Source organism: Salmo salar, chromosome ssa06, assembly GCF_905237065.1.
Source record: "Salmo salar chromosome ssa06, Ssal_v3.1, whole genome shotgun sequence".
Classification (NCBI taxonomy): Eukaryota; Metazoa; Chordata; class Actinopteri; order Salmoniformes; family Salmonidae; genus Salmo; species Salmo salar.
Genome location: NC_059447.1, coordinates 33,373,375 through 33,399,754, shown reverse-complemented (window position 1 = coordinate 33,399,754; position 26,380 = coordinate 33,373,375). Strand labels below are relative to the sequence as shown.

Sequence of the window (26,380 nt, the reverse complement as noted above, 5' to 3'; positions counted from 1 at the left end):
AACAAAGCATCCTTCCCTCATGCTGCCAAACATACCCTCGTAAAACTGACTATCCTACCGATCCTTGATTTCGGCGATGTCATTTACAAAATAGCCTCCAACGCTCTACTCAGCAAATTGGATGTAGTCTATCACAGTGGCATCCGTTTTGTCACCAAAGCCCCATACACTACCTACCATTGCAACCTGTATGCTCTCGTTGGCTGCCCTCGCTTCATATTCGTCGCCAAACCCACTGGCTCCAGGTCATCTCTGCTAGGTAAAGCCCCGCCTTATCTTAGCAGACTGGGCACCATACCAGCACCCACCCGTAGCACGTGCTCCAGCAGGTATATTTCACTGGTCATCCCCAAAGCCAACTCCTGCTTTGGCCACCTTTCCTTCCAGTTCTCTGCTGCCAATGACTGGAACGAATTGCAAAAATCACTGAAGCTGGAGTCTTATATCTCCCTCACTAACTTTAAGCATCAGCTGTCAGAGCAGCTTATCGATCATCGCACCTGTACACAGCCATCTGTAAATAGCCCACCCAACTACCTCATCCCCATATTATTTATTTATTTGTTCCTTTGCACCCCAGTATCTCTACTTGCACATTCATCTTCTGCACATCTATCACTCCAGTATTTAATTGCTAAATTGTAATTATTTCGCCACTATGGCCTATTTTTTGTCTTACCTCCCTAATCTTACTACATTTGCACACGCTGTATATAGATTTTTCTATTGTGTTATTGACTGTACGTTTGTTTATTCCATGTGTAACTCTGTGTTGTTTGTGTCGCACTGCTTTGCTTTATATTGGCCAGGTCGCAGTTGTAAATGAGAACTTGTTCTCAACTGGCCTACCTGGTTAAATAAACGTGAAATAAAAAAAATTAAATAAAAAAAGATCTGCAGAGAATGGGAGAAACTCCCCAAATACAGGTGTGCCAAGCGTGTAGCGTCATACCCAAGACTAGAGGCTGTAATCACTGCCAAAGGTGCTTCAACAAAGCACTGAGGAAAGTGTCTGAATACTAGATGTGATATTTCAGTTTTTTTAATACATTTGCCAACATTTCTAAAAACGTGTTATTGCTTTGTCATTATTGTGTGTAGATTGATGAGAAAAACAACAACAATTTAATCAATTTTAGAATAAGGCTGTAACATAACAAAATGTGGAAAAAGTCAAAGGGTCTGAATACTTTCCGAATGCACAGTACATAAGACGAGAAAGGCAATATCGCTGCTAAAATTGGAAAACAATGAATTATTAATTTTAACTGATTAATTAAAATTAAATAAGACTCGTGGGGTACATTAAATCAATAGATAACCATGAACTCAGTAAAGGAGTTGCCTTCCAACAATACAAAATGTAGGTGAGAAATATTTGCTTTCATCTAAAATGATTCAAACAAAAAGTCCCTAGCTCTCACACGGATGAGCTTTATACAACAGGAATGCTGCTGGAATGAGGCTGAAGGGGGCCTTAGCTTCCCAGTTCTCTCAGAGGAACTAACGCGTCGGCATGCCCAAATATGGAACGCGGATTTTCTCAGAACGAAGTACTCCATCCTAACGTAGTACATCAATATATATATATGTTAATACATGGTATACATTATGTGGTCTCCACGGTTACGTTAACCCCATCGCGGCACTGTTCATCACATTTGCACACGGAACAATCAAATATAATTTCAACATTAGGCTAATAGCTATCCCTGCTACATGCAATTCATCAAACAAACTTGCTGTTAAATGAACAAGTGAATTGCAACTCATTTTAAAGGCCTACACAGTATAGCGTCCAACAAATATGTAGGTGTAGGCAGCGCAGCTCAGCGTCTGATGGACAATGCCTATCAATTTGTAACAATGTAAAAACGTTGAACTTGCAACATCACAGTAACGTAGTCTACTGTAGTTACAATGTAACAGTCAGATCGCAAAACAACATATATCAACAGCCTACGAACATGTTGTCAAATGAGTCTATACTACTGTAGTTACAATGTAACAGTCAGATCACAAAACAACATATATCAACAGCCTACGAACATGTTGTCAAATGAGTCTATACCTCGTTGTGCATTAGTCTGCACAGCGATTTCAATAAATTAGGTGAAGAATGTATCGAAGTATATTCTAAATCCAGCCCTCGCTTCACTGTTCACTTTTCATTTTGCCTACATGAGCATGAGCACGATCGGTTTATAATCAAAGTGGTTCCTGGCAATCGCGTCATAACCCTGACGTTATGTTGTTGGGCGTGCACAAATAGTTTCTATCCAATCAATTCCCTTTGCCAATCTTGACAGCAGTTGTGTGGGCTAATTCGTTTTGCATGGCCAGTGCACGGGGTGGGTGGAGATTTCATTTATGGACCAATGGAATAGTCTAAAAATATATAGACTCCGCTCCCCGGGGCACCGGACCATGCAACACGAACTCGCCCAATGTTTGGTGTATATATAAAACGGCATGTTACTAGCTGTTCACTCAGAGTGAATTTATCACATAGAACAACATACCGGGAACGCAACTTTATATGTGGGTATAAAGTTATTTTCTTATACAAGGTTGAAAAAGACAGCTCAAGACATTGGATCACGTCAATACTGCGGTCATTCATCTGTTGACAGCCTTCGTGGACCACTGCTCTGTTCTACATCTCGGATTTTCCCTCACACTTTTAGAAGTGAAATTCTTTTTAGTTTTGAACTTGGGTCATTGCTGAAAAAGACCTTTGCTGAAAAAGAAGACGGGTGCTTGCTTTGATGCGTAGCCTACTTTTTGCTGACACCGTCATTTGTTGACCAATATCCTGAGACTGTTTAAACACAACTGGTAAGCTCACTTTCCTACGACTTTATGTCTACAAAAATGGAGCAGCCTTTTTATCATGACGACTCTTTTCTCTCGGCTTACGGCCACTCTGATGCTGCATTGCACGACTACAAACACCTAAAGCAGAATATGAATTTGAACATGACAGAGCCATATCGCAACCTCAAGTCTGACTTATACCAAGCAGCGCACCAGGACGTCGGGTCACTGAAGCTTGCTTCCCCTGAACTCGAAAGGCTTATCATCCAAAACAGTAACGGTATAATTACTACTCCCACCCCAGGCCAGTACTTCTACAACCGGAGCATCACCGATGAGCAGGAGGGCTTTGCGGAGGGCTTCGTGAAAGCCCTGGACGAGCTCCACAAGATAAACCATATGCCCATGGCCCCGCCCAACGTGTCTATTGGAGCGGGTGGTGTGACGACCTGTTCGGCGGCGGCCTCTAGTGTCTTCGGCTCCTCCCTGCAGCCCGAGCCTCCAATCTACACAACACTGAACGCTTATTGCCCAAACACTAACCTCTCTTCCGCATCCAGTTACCCCAGTACCACCATCAACTACTTACCGCCGCACCACCAGCAGAGCCATCACCAACAGACCTCGACGCACGCGTCACACCCCTTTCAGTACTCTCTACCTGGCGCTGGGGTCCATCCACAGCGCCTTGTGGCTTTCAAAGAAGAACCACAAACCGTCCCTGATCTACACAGCAGCGACGGTTCCCCGCCAATGTCCCCAATCGACATGGAAAACCAAGAGATAATCAAGGCCGAGCGGAAGAGGCTTAGAAACCGACTAGCAGCAACCAAATGCCGGCGCCGCAAACTGGAGCGCATCTCCCGACTGGAGGACAAGGTGAAAGTTCTGAAGTCGGACAATGCTGGGCTCTCCAATACGGCGACTGTGCTTCGTGAACAAGTCGCCCAGCTCAAACAGAAAGTCCTGACACATGTAAGCAGCGGCTGTCAACTTATGTTGACGAGCAAAATGGAGGCATTTTAAATGGAGAGGCGAGGGCATTTCGCAGAGTAATTCATGATTTAGAAGTGACAACACTGGAGGAATGTTCTACATGAACAGCACTGCAATAAGCCATATACCGGCAGGCTATTGTTGGTAATGACAATACGGCCGCAGGCTGTGTGTAGGCTACTCTCATTTCGTGTAAAAGACTGACAGAAATGGTACTTCCGGATGCTGGACACCGCACAAGGGACCATATAATCCAAATGCATAACAGGAACAGCATCCAGACTGAACATAGACACTAACACTGAGTGACTAGACAAACAAACCAGAGACCACTTGATAGGCTGGTTTGGTTAGGTATCAAATGGAAATGCTATTGTATTGTTTGTAATTTTGCATATCGTCATGCAATGCTGCATTCATTAAATGTGTAAGTTATTTTGTTTGCCAGGTTGATCCTGACAAATTAATATTTTGTCATGTTTACAATGTCTTTTTTTATTTGTGGTATGTATATTTAAGTAAAGTCTCTTTTCAAAACGATTTTGGCTTCATGTTTGTCTGTTGGTGTCATTATGCCATCCATGGTGTTTAATTAAAAGCGATTTAGAAATTGTTGGTCGTTGAAGTAGGGTATATGAAGAGGATTTTACACATTTACTGAAGTCTATTATACCTAAACAACAACCTTAAGCGTGTGACTTAAATAGGTTTAGTTCATGCTACTTTACAGTGATAAATTCTATGCAATCGATGCCATTAGACTAGATTCAGCGCCTTCATGTCCAGAACGTCAGCGCGTTGCGTTACATTTCCTTTACGCACAGCGTGTCCATATAGGGACATTTCTGGTAGAGATTACGTCACTGTGAGCGAAGCTTTCTGGGAACTCCCGCCTTCCTTGCAAATTGGTTTCATTCCACTTCATCTAACACTTTGTATCAATAAAATGGTTTGACATAACGGACTTTCCAATATTATTATTGAAACTAAGCTGGCGCATAGGGTAATTCAGAACTTCGATAAGGAGCATGACAAGGGAAACAAACTTTGACCGGATATGGACTTGGCACAGTCATCATTTCGCAAGGGTTATCAATGACTACAAAGTTAAGCCACTAACTTTTCTTGACTATTTTAAATGACATATTACTACATTTTTCTTATGGCATGAAGTGGTCTACCACTAGACAAAAATATTCAGTCATCCCATATTCAAGGTGTCTGTCCACAGTCCATCAATTCTCTGGTTGGATCATCTATTTGTATAAAGACTGATGTCCAATGGCCACCAGCTCATTCTGGACACATTCTTTCCCATGATGCCCAGCCAGGGTAACTAAACATGGTGGTTGTGTACACACCACAGTTACGACAGATTCAGGTCTTATATTTGAATGAGTGCACATGGAAGGAAGTGACAGTGGCCCTTGGAATGCCGGGGGTGTTTAAAGATGCCACACCGCTTGGCAGAGCAGTAGAAGTGAGTGGGCATCTGGTGTGTGAGAGCATCTGTGTGTATGGTTGGTTTGGGTTGGCATTGCCAAGGACAAGAACATTGTGGGGACATCAGAGAAATATGTGAGGCCCTGTTCTCTTTGAATTGAGTCAGGGATATGGGAAAAGTCCCAGTAAAGTTGAGTTAATTGAGGATTAGTCATCATACATTAACTTCTTATCCAAACAGTTTTTTAAATTCAAGCCCTTCGAAGTTGGCAACAGTTGCAACTCCTGTTGTTTTGCGGTCTTTGGCAGACAGAGGAGCTTGAGTATGCACAAGCTGCTCTCAGGAAACCAGGAGGGGAATTCTGTCCTGTTAAGCAGTTAATGATATAGGCTACAGCAGCTGGCTAGGCAAACAACCCAGCCAGACTGCTCTCCACAACCTTCACCACACTTGAGAAGAAAAAGAAAACCACTTCAAAAGAATCGCTGAACGCTGGGTTTTTGACACACTTTCTGACCTAAGCTGTTTTGGAGAGAGGTTAAAACGTTTTTTCTTTTTTTTTATGCCCCAATATGGAAAATATCAGCTATGACACCTACGTGTACTCCATTTGTGTATCTTTCAGTTTAAATAGTCCTACTAGTACTCATAAAAACAAGTGCAGTTTCTGTGTTTTAGTACAAAGATCTCTTGTAAGATTTTTTATTTCTTTTTATTTTGTTAAAACATACATAATTAAAATGTGACAGTCAAGAGCTAAGGTGTCCTAACCCTTCTCTCTCCTATACCAATTTATTGTACTCTTCTATTGTTTTCACTTCTCGACACATTGGTGGGAGCATAAATGTTCCATTGCCAGATGGAACCAATGTTTTTTGGATACTTGATTTCTCAGATCCCACCAAGGGGGAAATACATAAAAACATGGTGTTAACATGGTTATTTATGTATAGGCCTACACACGCACAACCTGCCCATTTCAGCTTCTCGCTACCACAGCCCACAACCATCAGTGTCTGTGGGAACATCTGTGATGCAAGTGATGACGTATGAAGATCTGGGGTGGGTTTATTTTCCTCCCCGCTAGCCCCCTTTCACTCCTACAGGCATCACTCTCTCGCTCCATCTCCCACATTTCTCTCGCATCATACATATTCCTCCCACCTCACCATGGCCATCTGAGCTTCTTTCAATAATTACATAACTAATTTCAGAGACATTTAGGCCTACGTAGGACAATGCAGATTGAATGGGATTTTGCATGCTGAATGTCTATGTAAAGGCGACATAGGTCTTCAATAGGAATCGTCTAAAACACTACTACAAACTTTTTCCATCTATCTCAAACCGTGGGAGGTAATCCCATAATCTTTTAAAGACAGTCAATTTGTAATAAGTAGTGGTCTACATAATGTCTGGTTTCTCAGTCCCATGTGTCACTAGAGGAGTAAGTTAAGTTGTAATAGAATGGAGTTGATATGCAGTGTACACTGTGCAGCTCACCATTAATGACCTCTGAAACACAGGGAACAGATTATAACCTCTCCTGAGACATGCAGTGTACACTATCACCCTGGGCGATAGAATAAGTAGTTTGGTCATAACAAGTGGGGTCATTCAAAAATAGAGAATGTTTATATTATATGTTTCTATTATAACATAAAAACTTTAAAAGGGCAACTACACTTCCTGATCTGGCCTCGTTTTAGATTAGGTTAATTAAGAAATGCTAGCGGCCATGACTGAATTCAAAATATGAGTTGATATCAGGGTGTGGTTTGATGTGGGGGTCTTGTGTTTGTGTGTTCGCAGGTGGGAAGAGTTAACCAAACTATTCCAATTAGCTTCAGCCGACTGGTGTCCGACTGTGGCAAAGTTGGTTAGGGCAAGTTGGGGACTGTCAATAAATTACACAATGTAAATGTGAATATTTTCATGTTATACACCTTTTAGTTCTCATCATGCTTTACATTTTTGTATTATCATTTCTACAATTTATAGTTGGTTTGAGGTGTTTAAGTCATTGAAATTTGCAGCTATTTGAATTTTATCATATTGTCCCATGTACATTGTGTAATTTAGCAATGGTCCCTAACTAGCCCCATTGGTACAGCATATCCAATGTCAACCCAAGCACAGGCATTACAATCGGGTCACATACAGCTGCACTCCGAATTGATGATTACTTGTGTGCTGCCAGCTGTGGGAAGGATTGAAACAAACCCAACCTTCATTTACATCGTGATGCAGTCATGACCAAAACTCAGTTTTGGACGAGACTATGACCAAAATGATCCTACTTACACATTATACTAAATTTAGACAGTAGAATAAATGTTTCTGACTCGATGCCACATAGGCTGTTTTCTAAATGAGAAGTTGTTTTTTAGGGGCAGTTGCTCTTTAAAACTAATTTGTTTGTATCATATCAATAAACAAAACCTATACAAAACCAATGTGTTCCAGAAAAACAGGGACATTGCTTGTTCAATGTGTGCATAGCACCATCTAGTGGTTAGTAACTAAAGCTTACTATTAACTCTATTCCAGTGTTACTGTCATATTCCAATAGAAAAGTACTGAATAAAACACTTGGTTTTAAACTATATTTTCTTTAAAAAGGCAAAAGCAACTTCCAAATGCCTCATCACTACAAAACTAGAGAAAAATTTAGCTATAAATTCAGTTTTTTTTAATTAACGTTCACGTTCATCAACAAAATACTCACATGGCACTGTTTGAATTGTAATCTAATCAAATCAAATGTTATTTGTCACATGCACCAAATACAACAGGTGTAGACCTAACAGTGAAATGCTTAATTACAAGCAGTAAACAGCAGTAAAATAGGCCCCATGATGGAATCAACATCAAGCCTAATACACAAATAATATATCATTTTCAAGAAATCTCACAAAACACATCCCCACTGACAGTGTAGTTTACACAGAATCAATGCGATCAGCAGACTCAGTCAGTCAGCGATCCAGCTAACAACAGTAAGTGCTCAGTTAGTACCCTGTATAGATGTAGCACCTCTAAGGAGGTGTGGAGGGATCAGTTCTGTTTGGAGAAAAACTCCTTGCTCTTCTGGACGTCTGGGACGATGGTGTCGCTCCCTGGTCTCCACCCTGCTGGGCACACTATAAAGAGAAACAACAAGTCACACATCTGCCCTGTGAACATACAGTGTATATCAAACACATTTGCTCACTAAATGTACTGTATACTCTAATAAGAATGGGAACTGAGCTGAAGAGGGGCTAGAGGTCAAGTAGCACTAGAGTGCATACAATGGAGGTCTATTGGTGCCTAACAATATGAGTTTCCTGCCATGTCCTGAGATGTCAGCACATCCTACTCTAAATCCCCAACCTGCTCTCTGTCCCCTCCTCCTCTCACCCTCTCCAAACTTGTCAGTGTGCTGGAAGGCCTGCACCAGCTGCAGTGTCTTATCCACAGAGCACCCCACTGGCAGGTCGTTGATGGGGATCTGCCTCAGGATGCCCTTGTCATCAATCACAAACAGACCTCAGGACAGTTTGGAGGAAGGTTAGAACAGGTTTAGGGCTGAGTACTGTATAAAGGTCAGCAAATGAGCAGCTGTGAGTGAGAGAGAGAATAGGATTATAAGACTTGTCCCAAAGCTTGGTAACAGACCTGTAGGCTATGCCCTCATCCTCCTTCAGCACTCCGTAGTCCCTGGAGATGGCCTGGGTGGGGTCAGCCAGCAGAGGGATCTTCATGGGGCCCAGACCTCCGTGTTTCCTCTCTGTGTTGATCCTGCACAGGAGGGGGAGAGAGAGAATCTCTATTACACACACAATAAATGCAGGACTGTAGGCAAATGCACTGCATGCCTGCATGATTATTGATGACTTGAACAATGGCAGCTACACATCTGCTGTGTATCTGGAGCTGCAAACCGACTCAGTCAGTCTTCCAGGGTCTTATCACAGCTACATAGGCTGAGAGGAGAAGCTTAACTCTGGGCAGGGTGGGGCTTCAGGACCCTATGCAGCCTAGTGCATTTACTTCCTCGATTCCTCTTCACAAACATGAAAATGATTACCTAACCATAGCCACAAGTTGGGGTATTAAGTTAGATATATGCAGCAATATGCAAAAAAATAAAATAAAAACAGAGATTATTGAGACATGAAACCTGTTGTTGAGAGTCAGGAATCTTTGACAACACTATTGTCTGCCTCAAAACACTCGAGCACATGCCTGAAGCACATGACACACAGCACAGTCATGCTTGAGCTTGAGGAATTGGTTTCTTTGTAAAGTTTTCATGCAGCAACCTCTCAGTGAAGGACACTATAATATTTACACGCATGCTTGTTTTAAAGTATTCCTTGCTGCGAAACTAGAACAGTTCACTGAACTCACTGCTCCAAAGGGGAACTCTGAGCTGAGAGAAATGTACTTAAAACACAATATAACACAGGGATATTATAATCATATCCTATTGTATTATTTTTTAACTGATGTCACATTTTTATAATTGTTACTTTAGGCTTTGAATAGATCATCTCAGACCTGTGGGCAGAGGATTTTCCCCCATATGACACAGCAAGAAATTAGTAGAGGGGAATCAAACACAGAATACTAATTATTCTGATTATAAAATAAAACCAGAAATCTGTCTCAGAAATCTTTATCATGAAACATGAACTTCAGATAAGAGTTTGGTAGAGTTAAAGCTGGTATTAAACATTAAAGGAAACAGTCACATTTGGTTAAACTGTTCTTCTATCAATCTACTGCATTACAAACATTGTAAGATAAAACGTGTAGTCTACACTAGCCTAATAAAATAACACTGCAGTTCACACAGCCAACAACCAAACTAACTTAGGCTGTCTGATCTATTACCCCTCTCTACAGTGTAGCCTACTCTACCTAGTCTGTCAGCAGTTTGATAGTGTCAGTTTGACTGTCAGTAGAGTGTAGAGGTACATATGCTACTGCTACTTTCTCAGGTCACCGCCACACAAGTAAGAAGAAATAGTACAGGTGTCTGAGTTTATGTCAAATAAAGTGCACAATCAAGTGGCAACAGATAGACTAGGCCCTTACTGTTATGGGTGTAAGATGGCACAGTGATGCCATCTGTTGGTAAATGTTAATTACTGCAACTCCAGTGTTTTACCGGTGTGCTTGAGATACCCGGATGTATTGCAATATACTGAACAAGACTGGTTACTCGCATCAATGCCTCTGTCTCGTCATTTAACATTCAAACACTTACTGCTGTCAGAACACGGACATAGTAATAGAGATGATCAACAACTGACCAGTAACTAAAAGCTGATGAGATGCAAATCCCGCGAGAATAGGCTTTCTCAGTTTTCTGGATGTGAAGAATTTGATTGACGTTATCAATCGTGGAAAATGTATATCACAGAGTTTCTAAACCCAGAGACACGACATCGTGAGACTTCCGGGAAAATGACCACGCAGAGTAGGCCGAGGTTTGAGAAGTCAATGAGAGAACTGAAAAGTTCTTCCTTAGCTGTTAATTTGTCTAAATATGAAGACACAACCTAGATTCGAGCCAATGTCTTAAGTAGTTTAACATATTATTATCTGAACTTCGTGAAAGTGTCAAACTGACACGTTTACATTTTCGTCAAAAACAACTTTATATCCAAGGTGTGTCTTTGAATTGACGGCATGCACATGCGCAGTTCGGCGTGAGAAGACCGTTAGACACGATGACGTGTTTCTGCGCATGAGCTTAGCTAGCAAACGTCGCCGTGACATCGCCTACAAAAGCGTGATCGGGATTTCTATTGGAAAAGCAGTTTCTGCCTATCTTCCTACTAGGCTACTGTCTTTTGGGGGATATGCAGCACTCACATCCTAATCGGAACTAGGAAATTCGGAAATGTCCGACATGCTGATTCGTTGAACGCAGCACGTGTATAACTACAAATACACTGAACAAAAATATGAATGTAACGTTTAAAGTGTTGGTCCCATGTTTCATTACCTGAAATAAAAAATACCAGAAAACGTCCATACCGCACAAACAGCTTATTTCTCAAAAACGTCAACATTTGTTTACATCCCTGTTAGTGAGCATTTCTCATTTGCCAAGATCAGATGAGAAGTATTTCTGTCTGTAATAAAACCCTTTTGTGGGGAATAACTCATTCTGAATGGCTGGGCCTGACTCCCCAGTGGGTGGGCAGTGGTGGAAAAAGTACCCAATTGTCATACTTGTGTAAAAGTAAAGATAACTTAATAGAAAATTAAGTAAAAGTGAAAGTCACCCAGTAAAATACTACTTGAGTAAAAGTCTAAAAGTATTTGGTTTTAAATATACTTAAGTATCAAAAGTAGATGTGATTGCTAAAATATACTTAAGCATACCGCTTTCTTGTTTTTTTTATTTACAGATAGCCAGGGGAACACTCCAACACTCAGACATGATTTACAAACGAAGCATTTATGTTTAGTGATTCTGCCAGATCAGAGGCAAGGGATGACCAGGGATGTTCTCTTGATAAGTGCATGTATTTGACAATTTTCCTGTCCTGTCCTGCTAGCATTCAAAATGTAACGAGTACTTTTGGGTGTCAGAGAAAATGTATGGAGTAAAAAGTACATTATTTTCTTTGGAATGTAGTGAAGTAAAAGTAGTCAAAAATAAAAATAGTAAAGTAAAGTAAAGATACCCCAACAAAAACGACTTAAGTAGTACTTTAAAGTATTTTTACTTAAGTACTTTACACCACACCTCCAAGGTCCACCCATGGCTGCCCAGTCATGTGAAATCCATAGATAGGGCCTAATGATATTATTTCAATTGATTTTAACTCAGTAAAATCTTTAAAATTGCTGCATGTTGTGCTTATATTTTTGTTAAGTATAGTTCACATTTCAGAAAAATGTCTGAGTTTCCTAGTTCTGGCCAGCAAGTGAACATGGCATTTCATGTATAACTATAGACCGGGATGTGCACCCATCAAGGATTCATGCTTCGAACACACCGACAGTGTAATTGCATTTTGGTACACCAGAATTCATCAAATCAAATCAAACTTTATTTGTCACATGTGCCGAATACAACAAGTGTAGACTTTACCGTGAAACGCTTACAGGCCCTTAACCAACAGTGCAGTTCAAGAAGAGTTAAAGAAAATGTTTACCAAGTAGACAAAAATAAAAGGCAATAATAAAAAAGTAACATAATAAGAATAACAATAATGAGGTTATATACAGGGTGCACCGGTACTGAGTCAGTGTGCAGGGTACTGGTTATTTGTACATGTAGGTGGGGGTGAAGTGATTATGTGTAGATAATAAACAGCGAGTAGCAGCAGTGTACAAAAGGAAGGGGGGTCAATGCAAATTGTCTGGTGGCGACAATTACATTAATTTCCAATGAAACGCTACGTTTGCCTTGCAGCATTGCGTTGAGGAGGCAGTTGCAGTGCGTTCGGTGTGGTGCATATGTTGGATTTATCGAACGTATGCATCAAACTGTATGTGTAAACGGCTCGACAGAAATGGTAGCAGAAGGTGAATGTTGAACTTTTGTTGCATACATATCCAGATGATGCTGTTAACTATTTTGTGCAAACGCTGTCTGTGTGTTCAAAGCGTCAGAAAGACTGCCATCCGATTTTTGTGAACTCAGTGCGGTTTGCTTATTATTTTGTGTAGTGTGAATACTCCAAAGGAACTCAAAGGAAGCGAACCGAACTCGTTGGTCTGAGTTCAGGTTCGCTTAAATTCTATAGTCCTGTTCCCCTTTTGTAGGACAACGTGAACACAAAGCTCCCAAGGTCCGCTTAACATACACTAGACTACTCGACCACCGTTTCCCCTGCCATAACCAATCACATTGATGCCACGAAAGACAGAAGATGATAATGTGCAGGTTCGCAGAAAAAACGTGCTATTTTTCGATGTTGATTAGCTATTGTCGAGAATGCACAGAAAATCCAAAATATGTGTCTTTTTAGTTCAGATTATTTGTTTTCAATAGCCTATGTGATCTATAGGCTAAGAGAGCTTCATAAGCCATTTATTCGATTGTGTTGTTTGAATAGTGTGAGAAGACCACAACATTGGTGAGAATCAGAACATAGGGTACAAAATAAATTCTAGCTCTTAAATGCATACTTTGGGATTTTGGCAGAGTCAAATTAACTCGTGGATACCATTTTTTATGCCTCCGTGTCCAGTATAAAGGAAGTTAAGAGGTAGTTTCGCGAGCCAACGCTAACTAGCGTAAGCACAATGACTGTAGGTCTATGGGTATCTGCTAACATGATGCACAATGACTAGCACAATGACTGTAGGTCTATGGGTATCTGCTAACATGATGCACAATGACTAGCATAATGACTGTAGGTCTATGGGTATCTGCTAACATGATGCACAATGACTAGCATAATGACTGTAGGTCTATGGGTATCTGCTAACATGATGCATAATGCCTGTAGGTCTATGGGTATCTGCTAACATGATGCATAATGACTAGCATAATGACTGTAGGTCTATGGGTATCTGCTAACATGATGCATAATGACTGTAGGTCTATGGGTATCTGCTAACATGATGCATAATGACTGTAGGTCTATGGGTATCTGCTAACATGATGCACAATGACTAGCATAATGACTGTAGGTTTATGGGTATCTGCTAACATGATGCGCAATGACTGTAGCACAATGACTGTAGGTCTATGGGTATCTGCTAACATGATGCATAATGACTGTAGGTCTATGGGTATCTGCTAACTAGCGTAAGCATAATGACTGTAGGTCTATGGGTATCTGCTAACTAGCGTAAGCATAATGACTGTAGGTCTATGGGTATCTGCTAACATGCAGTAACCTATATTGGGTGTACAATTTTCAATTACAGCACTATTTAATCTGCAGTTATTATTCTGTTATTTATTCTGTTACCAATAATATTTAGATGTTAATAGTGTCTTCTGATTACAATTATTATGTCTCATTTTTGAACTTTTAGGACAGACACTTCAAAACCTTATTCCATGTGATTTATTTTTTGACTGTCTTTTTTGTTGTTGCCATTTATGAATGCGTAATTCAACGTGTTTCTATGGGCTATAGTAGTAAAGGCCAAATTCAATATAAAATTCTAAATCAAATATCAAATAGCTAAATGATCCATGGTGTCAGCGGCTTAGACCTTTAAGAAATAAAGCATAGCCAGGCCTAATGATTTTGAACAATGATTTGACAAGCAATGTATTCTACTGCTGGAGTTCAATCACACTGCCCCTTGACAATATTTTTAATAAAGCGCACAGGAAAAAAAACAGGCCTGTCAGAGCCTACAGACCCGCTGTGTAAAATGATATAGAGCTACAGGTAACTGACAAAATAAAGGAAACACCACCAACATAAAGTGTCTTAATAGGGCTTTGGGCCACCACGAGCCAGAACAGCTTCAATGCACCTTGGCATAGATTCTACAAGTGTCTGGAACTCGAGTGGAGGGATGCAACACCATTCTTCCACGAGAAAGCCCATCATTTGGTGTTTTGTTGATGGTGGTGGAAAATGCTGTCTCAGGCATCACTCTATAATCTCCCATAAGTGTTCAATTTGGGATGAGATCTGTTGACTGAGAAGGCCATGGCATATGGTTTACATCATTTTCATGCTCATCAAACCATTCATTGACTACTCGTGCCCTGTGGATAGGGGCATTGTCATCCTATGGGGGCATAGCTATGCTAGTCAAAATAATTGCCTGCCCAGAATGATGGGATGTTAAATGCTTAATTAACTCAGGAACCACACCTGTGTGGAGGTATCTGCTTTCAATATGCTTTGAATTTACTCAAGTGTTTCCATTATTTTGGCAGTTGCTTGTACATATTTATAATATCCCGTAATGTACTGTACATGGGCAGAAACAGTATCTATCAACCCTAGGAATTATACAGAAGAAGGGAGGGATGGAGAGTGTGCCTTGATAATATGCAGGAGAATTGGAGAGGGTGGAGCAGGCTGTGTTTTGCTGTCTATCCGTTAGGCAGGAGAATTGGAGAGGGTGGAGCAGGCTGTGTTTTACTGTCGATCCTTTAGGCAGGAGAATTGGAGAGGGTGGAGCAGGCTGTGTTTTACTGTCTATCCTTTAGGCAGGAGAATTGGAGAGGGTGGAGCAGGCTGTGTTTTGCTGTCTATCCTTTAGGCAGGAGAATTGGAGAGGGTGGAGCAGGCTGTGTTTTGCTGTCTATCCTTTAGGCAGGAGAATTGGAGAGGGTGGAGCAGGCTGTGTTTTGCTGTCTATCCTTTAGGCAGGAGAATTGGAGAGGGTGGAGCAGGCTGTGTTTTACTGTCTATCCTTTAGGCAGGAGAATTGGAGAGGGTGGAGCAGGCTGTGTTTTGCTGTCTATCCTTTAGGCAGGAGAATTGGAGAGGGTGGAGCAGGCTGTGTTTTGCTGTCTATCCTTTAGGCAGGAGAATTGGAGAGGGTGGAGCAGGCTGTGTTTTACTGTCTATCCTTTAGGCAGGAGAATTGGAGAGGGTGGAGCAGGCTGTGTTTTACTGTCTATCCTTTAGGCAGGAGAATTGGAGAGGGTGGAGCAGGCTGTGTTTTACTGTCTATCCTTTAGGCAGGAGAATGTCCAGTAGTACTTTGTGGTATTATTGATATGACTATAGCTATAATGACGTACAACGTTATTCTGTTATTTGTATTAGCATCCTGCAAGTGCGCACACACACACACACACACACACACACACACACACACACACACACACACACACACACACACACACACACACACACACACACACAGTGGTCTCATACTACTAATTTGAGTGGCACAAAAACAGCCATATTGATGGCTTCAACTGCTGGTGTGGCGCCTTTGTAATTTGAACAATACATATACTATATTTATTCACTCCCATAATCAAACTGTCAAGCTGTCTGCCTGCTTGAGCTGGACTGGTGAGAACATCAGAGGTGGACTGACCCTGCGGCCATGTTGGGTGATGACATCATCCCTGGAATACACAGTGTCCTTATCCTGAGGTGACAGGTCAAACGGTTGGACAGTGCTGCATATGGAGAACACAGAACACATATTTGCTATGTCTTTTGATCTGGCAATGGCTCTAATAACAACACAATAGAAAATACCAATGGAATGATTTTGAAATCCAGTGTTTATTGAGGATGTCAAGAAACAAAAGAACACCAAATAGGTATTCTTATCACACTCAGACAAACAGGTTTCCTTTTGGTCCTCCATTCTTTAGACATTCTATAGAGTTTGGCTCTAATTCTACTTCACATGATCTTGAATGACATTGCCTGAATAGAGTTCCGATGCATTTTCAAACCAACACAAAAGCCTTACTGGCATGAGCCATGTTTCTACATCAGCAGTCTAAGTCTGTCCTTTGCGGAGATTCTCTTTCTGAAATTCCAGACTTCCTCCAGCTATAAAGAATACTTCATCATTTTTACAGCTGACTCCTATGGTTGCAGGATGGCAGCCACTCTAATGATGTGGCTCTGCACCACCATCACAAACACCCAACCTCCCTCCTCCACTATCAAACATTTCATGACAAGAAAACAGTAGTACATTACGTTATATCACGATAGTAAAATATGCCAAGCATGTTGACAGTTGTACAGGTATGTCTAAAAAAAGGTGTTTAGGATTGAGGAATAGAGGAATTCTGGAAGCTTCAGTATGGATACATATCTCCTGTATGCCTTGTCTGATGGCAAAGTTACACAATACAGTTTAGAAACTACTGCAGTCTACTGATGAGTAAACACAACTCTACAGTATGATATGCACCGAGGCAGTCCCAGGCGCCTCACAAGATGATAGATATTTTCATTTGTAGGCCTACTAATGTAGCTGCCAGACTACATATGTTTATAATGAGCATACATGACTGACAATTACATGCCAAACATTGATGGCGATCATGAATGATGTCACCTGTTTTAGCAACTACTTTACTTTATTACATTAACTTTTACAGGGACAGTGGACATTAATCAACATTACTACTGTATAAAAGATTAGGTCAGCCGGCTAATTTTCAACTGCAGTCCCTGGGCCAAGTACCATGTAACAACAGACTGTAATACAACATGATGTCATACACTTTGTTGCTAGCTGTTGATAGTTTTACCTTTCAGAATAATGTTACGGTCAATGTCACTATTCGTACATTATTTACACAGTGTTAAGGGCATGTCATGTCATAATGGTTTATATGTTTGGTATTACTTCAAAACATGGAGCGTCTCTAAGCAACATTTGATTGATGGGTTATAATGGTGCGTAATGATGAGAGGTACAGTATGTGAGGTAAGGTTAGTTATAGGAGCATGATATGACAACCCCAGCTTGGGGACAGTGCTACAGATTCAGAGATCAGATTCTGTCAGTTCATCTACAGCCCACTCCCACTACCCTCCACATCATCCACCACGACCGAGCGTTTCCGCATCACAACGTTGCCGTTGCTCCTCCGCGCCTGCGGGGGCAGTGTGGCAGGCTTGGTCTGGGGCTGCGTGTGGCAGGGGGCACGGTACTGAGGCAAGCCACTCTTGGTGGTGTCCAGCTCCTCTGGGTCTTCCTCCAGGGCCCTGAGGGCAGCGATCACCTCCCTGTCCGAGGGGCTGAGGGTCAGGCATCCACAGGGACGTCCACCATTATCATTGCTAATACCCTCACCCCCCTCCCGTTCCTCCTCCTCATCCTCCACCGTCATGAAGGCGTCCCCCCACAGGCTCTCACACAGGTCCCGGCCGTGCTGGTACATCTGTGGTAGCAAAGAGCAAAGTATACCTCTGATTAAGGCACTCGTTTTAATTGAGACTATTGATTACACAAAGATGTACCTTTTCTGAAAAAACAAAACAAAGCCTTTGCCAGGCAGCAGCTGCCACTCCCACCCCTCTCTCACCCATCCATTAGTGCCCTCATCATACAGAGAAAGGCTTTTAGAGACACGGGGAGCAGCACACAAGGTCATGCTTCATCTGTCATATAAAAGCCAGCTGATAGAGAGAAATAAATATGTTTTCCCTTCACTTTAATCCAAATTCAGGTTTTAGGGCCAAAAACCCCATCATGAAGTCTAAGTCTACATTTCTCAGAAAAGCTTGATATTGGAAAAGCTTATTAATAGAATGGTAGGGACACCATGGGTCTACACATTTACAGAGGATCTTCATTTGATCACTCTTTTGTTGCTGGGAATTTTCCTGTACCCCAAGCAATGCAGATGAGCTTTGTTATTTACATAAATTAACTGAAAACCCAATCTAACGCACAATTATATTAACAGTATTACACTTTTCATGTAGCCTACTTTTGGCCAGCTAATAGCTTAACCACAGCTCCCGCTACATTATGGACTAAGCATTTAAATCCTGTTGCTGAATGATTATTTTGCTGTGACAATATAGGTCAAATGAAGATCCTATATCTGTAAGCTCTGATTCTCTGGGGAGTGAGTCATCACCACTTTGTAAGAAGTGCTCTCCTCTCCCCTCTCTCCTCCCTCTCCTCTCCCCTCTCTCCTCTCTCCTCTCCCCTCTCTCCTCTCTCCTCCCTCTCCTCTCTCCTCCCTCTCCTCTCCCCTCTCCCCTCTCTCCTCTCTCCTCCCTCTCCTCTCTCCTCCCTCTCCTCCCTCTCCTCTCCCCTCTCCCCTCTCTCCTCTCTCCTCCCTCTCCTCTCTCCTCTATCCTCCCTCTCCTCTCCCCTCTCTCCTCTCTCCTCTCCCCTCTCTCCTCCCTCTCCTCTCTCCTCTCTCCTCCCTCTCCTCTCTCCTCTCTCCTCTCCCCTCTCCCCTCTCTCCTCCCTCTCCTCTCTCCTCCCTCTCCTCTCTCCTCCCTCTCCTCTCTCTCCTCTCTCCTCTCTCCTCCCTCTCCTCTCTCCTCTCTCCTCTCTCCTCCCTCTCCTCTCTCCCCTCTCTCCTCCCTCTCCTCTCTCCCCTCTCCTCCCTCCCCTCTCTCCTCCCTCTCCTCTCCTCTCTCCTCTCTCCTCCCTCCCCTCTCTCCTCCCTCTCCTCTCTCCTCTCTCCTCCCTCTCCTCTCTCCTCCCTCTCCTCTCTCCTCTCTCCTCCCTCCCCTCTCTCCTCTCTCCTCCCTCTCCTCTCTCCTCCCTCTTCTCTCTCCTCCCTCTCCTCTCTCCTCCCTCCCCTCTCTCCTCTCTCCTCCCTCTCTCTCTCTCCTCCCTCTCCTCTCTCCTCCCTCCCCTCTCTCCTCCCTCCCCTCTCTCCTCTCCCCCTCTCCTCTCTCCTCCCTCCCCTCTCTCCTCCCTCTCCTCTCTCTCCTCTCTCCTCCCTCTCCTCTCTCCTCTCTCTCCTCTCTCCTCCCTCTCCTCTCTCCTCCCTCTTCTCTCTCCTCCCTCTCCTCTCTCCTCCCTCCCCTCTCTCCTCCCTCCCTCTCTCCTCTCCCCTCTCCTCTCTCCTCCCTCTCCTTTCTCCTCCCTCTCCTCTCTCCTCCCTCCCCTCTCTCCTCTCCCTCCCCTCTCTCCTCTCTTCTCCCTCTCCCTCTCTCCTCTCTCCTCCCTCTCCTCTCTCCTCCCTCTCCTCTCTCCTCCCTCCCCTCTCTCCTCTCCCTCTCTCCTCTCTCCTCCCTCCCCTCTCTCCTCCCTCTCCTCTCTCCTCCCTCCCCTCTCTCCTCTCCCTCTCTCCTCCCTCCCCTCTCTCCTCCCTCCTCTCTCCTCCCTCCCCTCTCTCCTCTCTCCTCTCCTCTCTCCTCCCTCTCCTCTCTCCTCTCCCCCTCTCTCATCCTGTCTGTCTGAGGGATAAGGAGTGAATGAGTCACCCAGAACATTTAGGAAGCACTGCTATATTGACTGTGTTAAAAGGACAGCGCTGTTACTGTGCATCAGATAGCTACTAGTTGGTCTGATTACTAGCCTCCTCTCCTGGGGGCGGCCATGGTCATGTGCCTAACCCTAGTGCCTAACCTTACATCTGTTTTCATGACATTTTACAATATAGACAATATTTTTACTTTGCCATTGGCTGGATCTAGAGAAATTGCTCAGATCTGCCTTAAAGAGAAGATTAATCCCAGTAAATGTCAACCTGCTGTTATCACAACACAGGCTGTCAGTCTCTGTGCATGTTAGTGCAGAGTCACTGCCCACTTCAGAACCAGTGTTTGAGTGGAGAGCGTGAAGAGAGTGTTGGTTTCCTTGTTGATGATGTTAATAAGCCCCAGAACATTGCTGTGGCCAGTGAGGCGATGGAGAGGAGCCAGCAGAGCTTACAGATGATAAGGGAGAAAGCCAGAGAGGAGCCTGGGAGAAGGGCCAGGGGGACGTTTTGATGGTTTGTACATGTGTGTGCAGTATTGTGTGTGCATTTACAAATGTTTTTGTGTGTGTCTAGCTTATGTGTGAATGCAGTATGTGCATGTGTTGTGTGTGTGTGTGTGTAGCCTATATGTGAGTACAGAATGTGCATGTGTTTGTTTGTGTGTGTGTGAGCCTATATGTGAGTACAGAATGTGCATGTGTTTGTGTGTAGCCTATATGTGAGTACAGAATGTGCATGTGTTTGTGTGTAGCCTATATGTGAGTACAGAATGTGCATGTGTTTGTGTGTAGCCTATATGTGAGTGCAGTAGCCTACGTGCAAGTGTGTGTGTTTCCGTGTATTTATTTGGAGCCTGCCTGTGCTGTGTACAGTGGCCCTGAGGCAGACTGAAGCGTTGTCAGCTCGATTAGGGAGGACATGTGAATGGGTGAGGTGCAGTTAGCTTCCCAATTCAACTACAGACCAGTATCCCTTCTTTCTTTTCTCTCCAAAACTCTTGAACGTGCCGTCCTTGGCCAGCTCTCCTGCTATCTCTCTCAGAATGACCTTCTTGATCCTAATCAGTCAGGTTTCAAGACTGGGCATTCAACTGAGACTGCTCTTCTCTGTGTCACGGAGGCTCTCCGCACTGCTAAAGCTAACTCTCTCTCCTCTGCTCTCATCCTTCTAGACCTATCTGCTGCCTTTGATACTGTGAACCATCAGATCCTCCTCTCCACCCTCTCCGAGTTGGGCATCTCCGGCGCGGCCCACGCTTGGATTGCGTCCTACCTGACAGGTCGCTCCTACCAGGTGGCGTGGCGAGAATCTGTCTCCGCACCATGCGCTCTCACCACTGGTGTCCCCCAGGGCTCTGTTCTAGGCCCTCTCCTATTCTCGCTATACACCAAGTCACTTGGCTCTGTCATATCCTCACATAGTCTCTCCTATCATTGCTATGCAGACGACACACAATTAATCTTCTCCTTTCCCCCTTCTGATAACCAGGCGGCGAATCGCATCTCTGCATGTCTGTCAGACATATCAGTGTGGATGACGGATCACCAGCTCAAGCTGAACCTCGGCAAGACGGAGCTGCTCTTCCTCCCGGGGAAGGACTGCCCGTTCCATGATCTCGCCATCACGGTTGACAACTCCCTTGTGTCCTCCTCCCAGAGTGCTAAGAACCTTGGCGTGATCCTGGACAACACCCTGTCGTTCTCCACTAACATCAAGGCGGTGACCCGATCCTGTAGGTTCATGCTCTACAACATTCGCAGAGTACGACCCTGCCTCACACAGGAAGCGGCGCAGGTCCTAATCCAGGCACTTGTCATCTCCCGTCTGGATTACTGCAACTCGCTGTTGGCTGGGCTCCCTGCCTGTGCCATTAAACCCCTACAACTCATCCAGAACGCCGCAGCCCGTCTGGTGTTCAACCTTCCCAAGTTCTCTCACGTCACCCCGCTCCTCCGCTCTCTCCACTGGCTTCCAGTTGAAGCTCGCATCCGCTACAAGACCATGGTGATTGCCTACGGAGCTGTGAAGGGAACGGCACCTCCATACCTTCAGGCTCTGATCAGGCCCTACACCCAAACAAGGGCACTGCGTTCATCCACCACTGGCCTGCTGGCCCCCCTACCTCTGAGGAAGCACAGTTCCCGCTCAGCCCAGTCAAAACTGTTCGCTGCTCTGGCACCCCAATGGTGGAACAAGCTCCCTCACGACGCCAGGACAGCGGAGTCAATCACCACCTTCCGGAGACACCTGAAACCCCACCTCTTTAAGGAATACCTAGGATAGGATAAAGTAATCCTTCTAACCCCCCCCCTTAAAAGATTTAGATGCACTATTGTAAAGTGGTTGTTCCACTGGATATCATAAGGTGAATGCACCATTTTGTAAGTCGCTCTGGATAAGAGCGTCTGCTAAATGACTTAAATGTAAATGTAAATGTAATTCCTTTGTCTGATGAGGAATCAAACGGAACATTCCAGTCTAACCTACAAACTGTTTACCTCAGACCATGTTTAAATAATTGTTTTTGAACAGCTGAAGATCATTAAAAGAGCCGTCATTAAAATGCCTGGACACAAATTGCTTCCAACCTCATTTGAGTTCCTAAGTCAGTTGCTCTTAAGCAAAGGGTCAAACTAATGAATACCATAAATCTGTGAACATATTGTTATTGTGTAAACAATACTTCTATTAGATGTGAGTTGTTTTGTTCTAACATTCTGACTCCTCCTTTGGGGGTCTTTTGGAGGTCTCTGTATAGCAGGGCCTCATATTCAGAACAGCTTCACTTTAATTGAATGGCCTCACAATAATTACGTTTTTATTTGGTATATTTGTGATTCCCTGACCTGCCTCTTCCACATAAACATACACACACTCCTGTCACCTCTCATCATCACATCCAACCACTGATTATGTGTGTGTGTGTGTGTGTGTGTGTGTGTGTGTGTGTGTGTGTGTGTGTGTGTGTGTGTGTGTGTGTGTGTGTCAGAGGGGGCTGGTGGGAGGAGCTATAGGAGGACGGGCTCACTGTAATGGCTGGAATGGAATCAATGGAACCGTTGTTTTTCCATGTGTTTGATGTGTTTGGTACCATTCCATTCATTCCAATACAGCCATTAGAATGAGCACGTCCTCTTACATCTCCTCCCATCAGCCTCCTCTGGTGTGCGTGCATGTTTGTGTGTGACTGGGAGGTTCACAGTTGGTCTCAGCTGTGCACAAGCCCTGGGTCACTCTGCCTCTTTTTATATCTTCCTCTGTCAAGTGGAACAGTACAGAGCAGAGCCCAGGGGTGGACTGGCCATCTGACATTCTGGGCAAATGCCAGATAGACTGGACCATTTTTTATCACAGTGGGCCTGTCTAACTTGGATTCTTTGCACAAAATAATCATTATCTGGCTAATAATGGGGGCCTCGAGGAAAGAAATGGGCCGGTGTGGGGCCCTCAAGAAAAAAAAACTGGCAGGTTTGTTAGAAATGCCAGGGCCGATTTCTGGTCCCAGTCCGCCCCTGGTAGAGCACCTCCTTTATTCCACTGAGCCAGGCTCTGTTTCCTTAACCCCTCACTGACCACTGAGACCAGCAGTACCAGTACAACTGACTCAGCTATACTACCATGATTCTTTGCTAACCTAGCCTTGCATGCCAGGCTTCTATATCTTCCTACAGCTCTATCATAAGAGACACAGCTGGAGAAAGAGACTAGGACGGTTCTTAACTTCCTCAAAGAAATGAATCGTTGAGTCTAAATATCTCTTTTTGAAATAAAATAAAATATATTTATAGCAAGGTTAAAACACAGCTCAACATAGCACTACAGCCAACTCAACATGGCTCCCTCCCATGAGACTGGCTGCTGCCCATCCAATCAACAGCCTACCTGCTGATACGGCACACAGTTCCCAGTGCAGTTCTGTCCTCTGGGGTCTCTGGCCCAGTTACGAGCACATGTCATGTCCATCCTGCAGGCCTCATACCTGAAGAAAAATGTCACGTTGCAATGACCAGATGACAGATCAACATTTGATACTGCTGGATGATGTGATTAGCGCAGAGCCTTCAGTACAGTTTACATTGGGGACCCTAGATTATTGTAGTGAGCTCACCAGTCACGGCAGAAGCTGTGGCACAGTGGCACGGCCTGCATGGAGGACTGGAGGTGAGAGTGTGGCCAGCGTGCTGCATCAGGGGAACAACGGTAGAAACAGGTCACACGCTTCAGGAAGTCCTCACACCTGGACATAGAAATGGATGGGAGAGAGAGTGAGGGTAGACCACAGCATGTAACTCTCTCTTTGCTCCAGCAGTGCAATGCTTTTGTCTCTGTTGGCTATTGGCTATTGGCTTTGATGTGATAGATTGAAAATATTGGTTATATCAGCTAGTCATGATCAAAGGCCGCTGTAAATCGCAGACTTACTTCGGGCTCAGTTTCCCACACTTGTCCCAGGGGCTGTTCTTCTCACTGGTCATGGGATGAAGATCCTGGATGTCATCCTCTGAACAACATGCATCTGATGAGAGAACAGATATGGATAGATTATGACCATGGGGTGTGGAGAGACACCTCATCTCATAGGAGGGTTGAGGATTTAGATAGCAAACTTCCAACAACAGTTTTCTCTCATTGTCATGGTTTGATGATGCATGTTGTTGTCTTAAAAAGCACAGTGCTCTCACTCACTCTCAGCATAGATTGTGCACTCTTTCAGGTGAGGTTCCTGGCTGGGCGTGGCCTTCTTTCTACCGTCCTGTAGACACGCCCCCTCCAAACACAAAATGCGACCAATCAGGGTAGCCGCTAAATATGCACAGACCAACGGCAGGGAGTTTGACGTGATGGCCATTTCTTCAACCTGCGATACGTTCAGCTAGCCGGCTATAATCAGGACCTTGGACAGCGGAGCGGGAGACAAGCGGGTTCAGTGAACCATACAATGTGAAGACCAGTTTTTTTTTAATAATGTGACATTTGAATGTTTCCCTATTTCTTATCGCACTAACGAGAATGTTTCCCTCAAAAAGGGAGTAAGATCAACCACCACTGATCAAAAACGGTCTAGTCTGTCCATAACATAGTTTGTATTCAATGACGTGCCATGGAGCATCTAGCCTAATTAAGGAGGTTCAAGGATTGGTGTGATGTATGACACAGCCTGTGAAATATTAAGCTATAGCCTATCTAGCCATTGGATAACGCTAAGCATGCATAACAATAACTGATTAAATCCTAAATATGGTATTTTCTTATGAACTTCCGTTTAAGTATTTTATAGAAAATGAGTGACAGACATGTTTAACACATTTCAGAGTTTACAAATCGCTTTGTTAGATGTATAACAATGTAGGCTACTTATTGTAGGTCGTCTGTATGTAGCCTACTTATTGTAGGTCGTCTGTATGTAGGCTACTTATTGTAGGTCGTCTGTATGTAGGCTACTTATTGTAGGTCGTCTGTATGTAGGCTACTTATTGTAGGTCGTCTGTATGTAGGCTACTTGAGACTATCAGCTACAAACCTACAAATGACTGACTTTCTTTCAGTAAAACGATGACCATACCCGACAAACGAAACTATCAACTAATAATTTGACGAGAAAATAATTAAGACTTGAACAAATGCAAAGATAGGCTACTATAAAACCATGTTTGATTAGCTTTAAACAAAATAACGGGAATGACAAGATTTCACACCACAATATCCCAACTGCGTAGTTTGCAATCTATGTCCATTTGTTTATTTTCCACTATCGACAAAAATACTTTACTCCTCGCCTGCCTTAGCCTACCTGTCGGTGGGAGAAACCGTTTTCCTATTGATTCTGCTTGGTCTTGTGCGACGTGTCTCCTCAGCTTTGGAATCGTCGTCGAATCAGCACCACTCTACGCAGCTCTTCCTCCGGGCTGACTGCTTGTTATGATCACTTCTTCCCAGGGGCAGCACGACAGTTTCTCACTGGTTTAACTGAAGGACATCTAAGCTCCTGGCCACCTCCCCCACCTCCTCCTCCGACCTCCCCCTTGCTGGTAATCCATATCACACACACACACACACACACACACACACACACACACACACACACACACACACACACACACACACACACACACACACACACACACACACACACACACACACACACACACACACACACACACACAATAATTTGTATCATATAAATTAGAAAGATATGTGTGGAGGTATTCCCATCCAGTATTGTACCATGTAATAGGGATGACCTTTAAATGATTTGGCCTGAGCATATTATGTCCAGGTAGTGTCATTCTGTATTAAAGGTACTG

General features: G+C 43.6%; 3 protein-coding genes across 3 annotated transcripts; 1 reads left to right on the top strand and 2 right to left on the bottom strand.

Moving 5' to 3' along the window:
• The first annotated feature begins 2,478 nt into the window (after positions 1–2,478).
• LOC106607037 (transcription factor jun-B) lies at positions 2,479–4,353 on the top strand. Its single transcript, XM_014203597.2, has one exon. It carries the CDS (start codon positions 2,863–2,865, stop codon positions 3,841–3,843), a length of 981 nt encoding a protein of 326 aa, XP_014059072.1. The 5' UTR covers positions 2,479–2,862; the 3' UTR covers positions 3,844–4,353.
• Positions 4,354–7,969: 3,616 nt separating this feature from the next.
• Positions 7,970–16,643, bottom strand: LOC123743536 (peroxiredoxin-like). The gene is made up of 5 exons (XM_045721296.1): positions 16,631–16,643; positions 16,244–16,328; positions 8,919–9,040; positions 8,660–8,791; positions 7,970–8,400 (listed from the first exon to the last, which is right to left on the bottom strand). The coding sequence occupies exons 1-5, from the start codon at positions 16,641–16,643 to the stop codon at positions 8,315–8,317; spliced, it is 438 nt and encodes a 145-aa protein (XP_045577252.1). The 3' UTR covers positions 7,970–8,314.
• Positions 16,419–25,941, bottom strand: rbp (Riboflavin-binding protein). Its single transcript, NM_001173783.1, is given in 6 exon segments — positions 16,419–18,062; positions 23,958–24,054; positions 24,184–24,312; positions 24,498–24,591; positions 24,762–24,969; positions 25,867–25,941. Coding segments are annotated over 5 exon segments (855 nt in total). The 5' UTR covers positions 24,925–24,969; positions 25,867–25,941; the 3' UTR covers positions 16,419–17,690.
• Positions 25,942–26,380: the final 439 nt, after the last annotated feature.

Bases quoted from the DNA above. Each gene is read 5' to 3' on its own strand.
- LOC106607037 (XM_014203597.2), top strand. From the start codon at position 2,863: ATGTCTACAAAAATGGAGCAGCCTTTTTATCATGACGACTCTTTTCTC.
- LOC123743536 (XM_045721296.1), bottom strand. The intron at 8,792-8,918 runs GGTCTGTTACCA...CCAAACTGTCCT, and splicing joins GGATGAGGGCATAGCCTACA to GAGGTCTGTTTGTGATTGAT. The intron at 8,401-8,659 runs GTGAGAGGAGGA...TTCTCTTTATAG, and splicing joins CACTGACAAGTTTGGAGAGG to TGTGCCCAGCAGGGTGGAGA.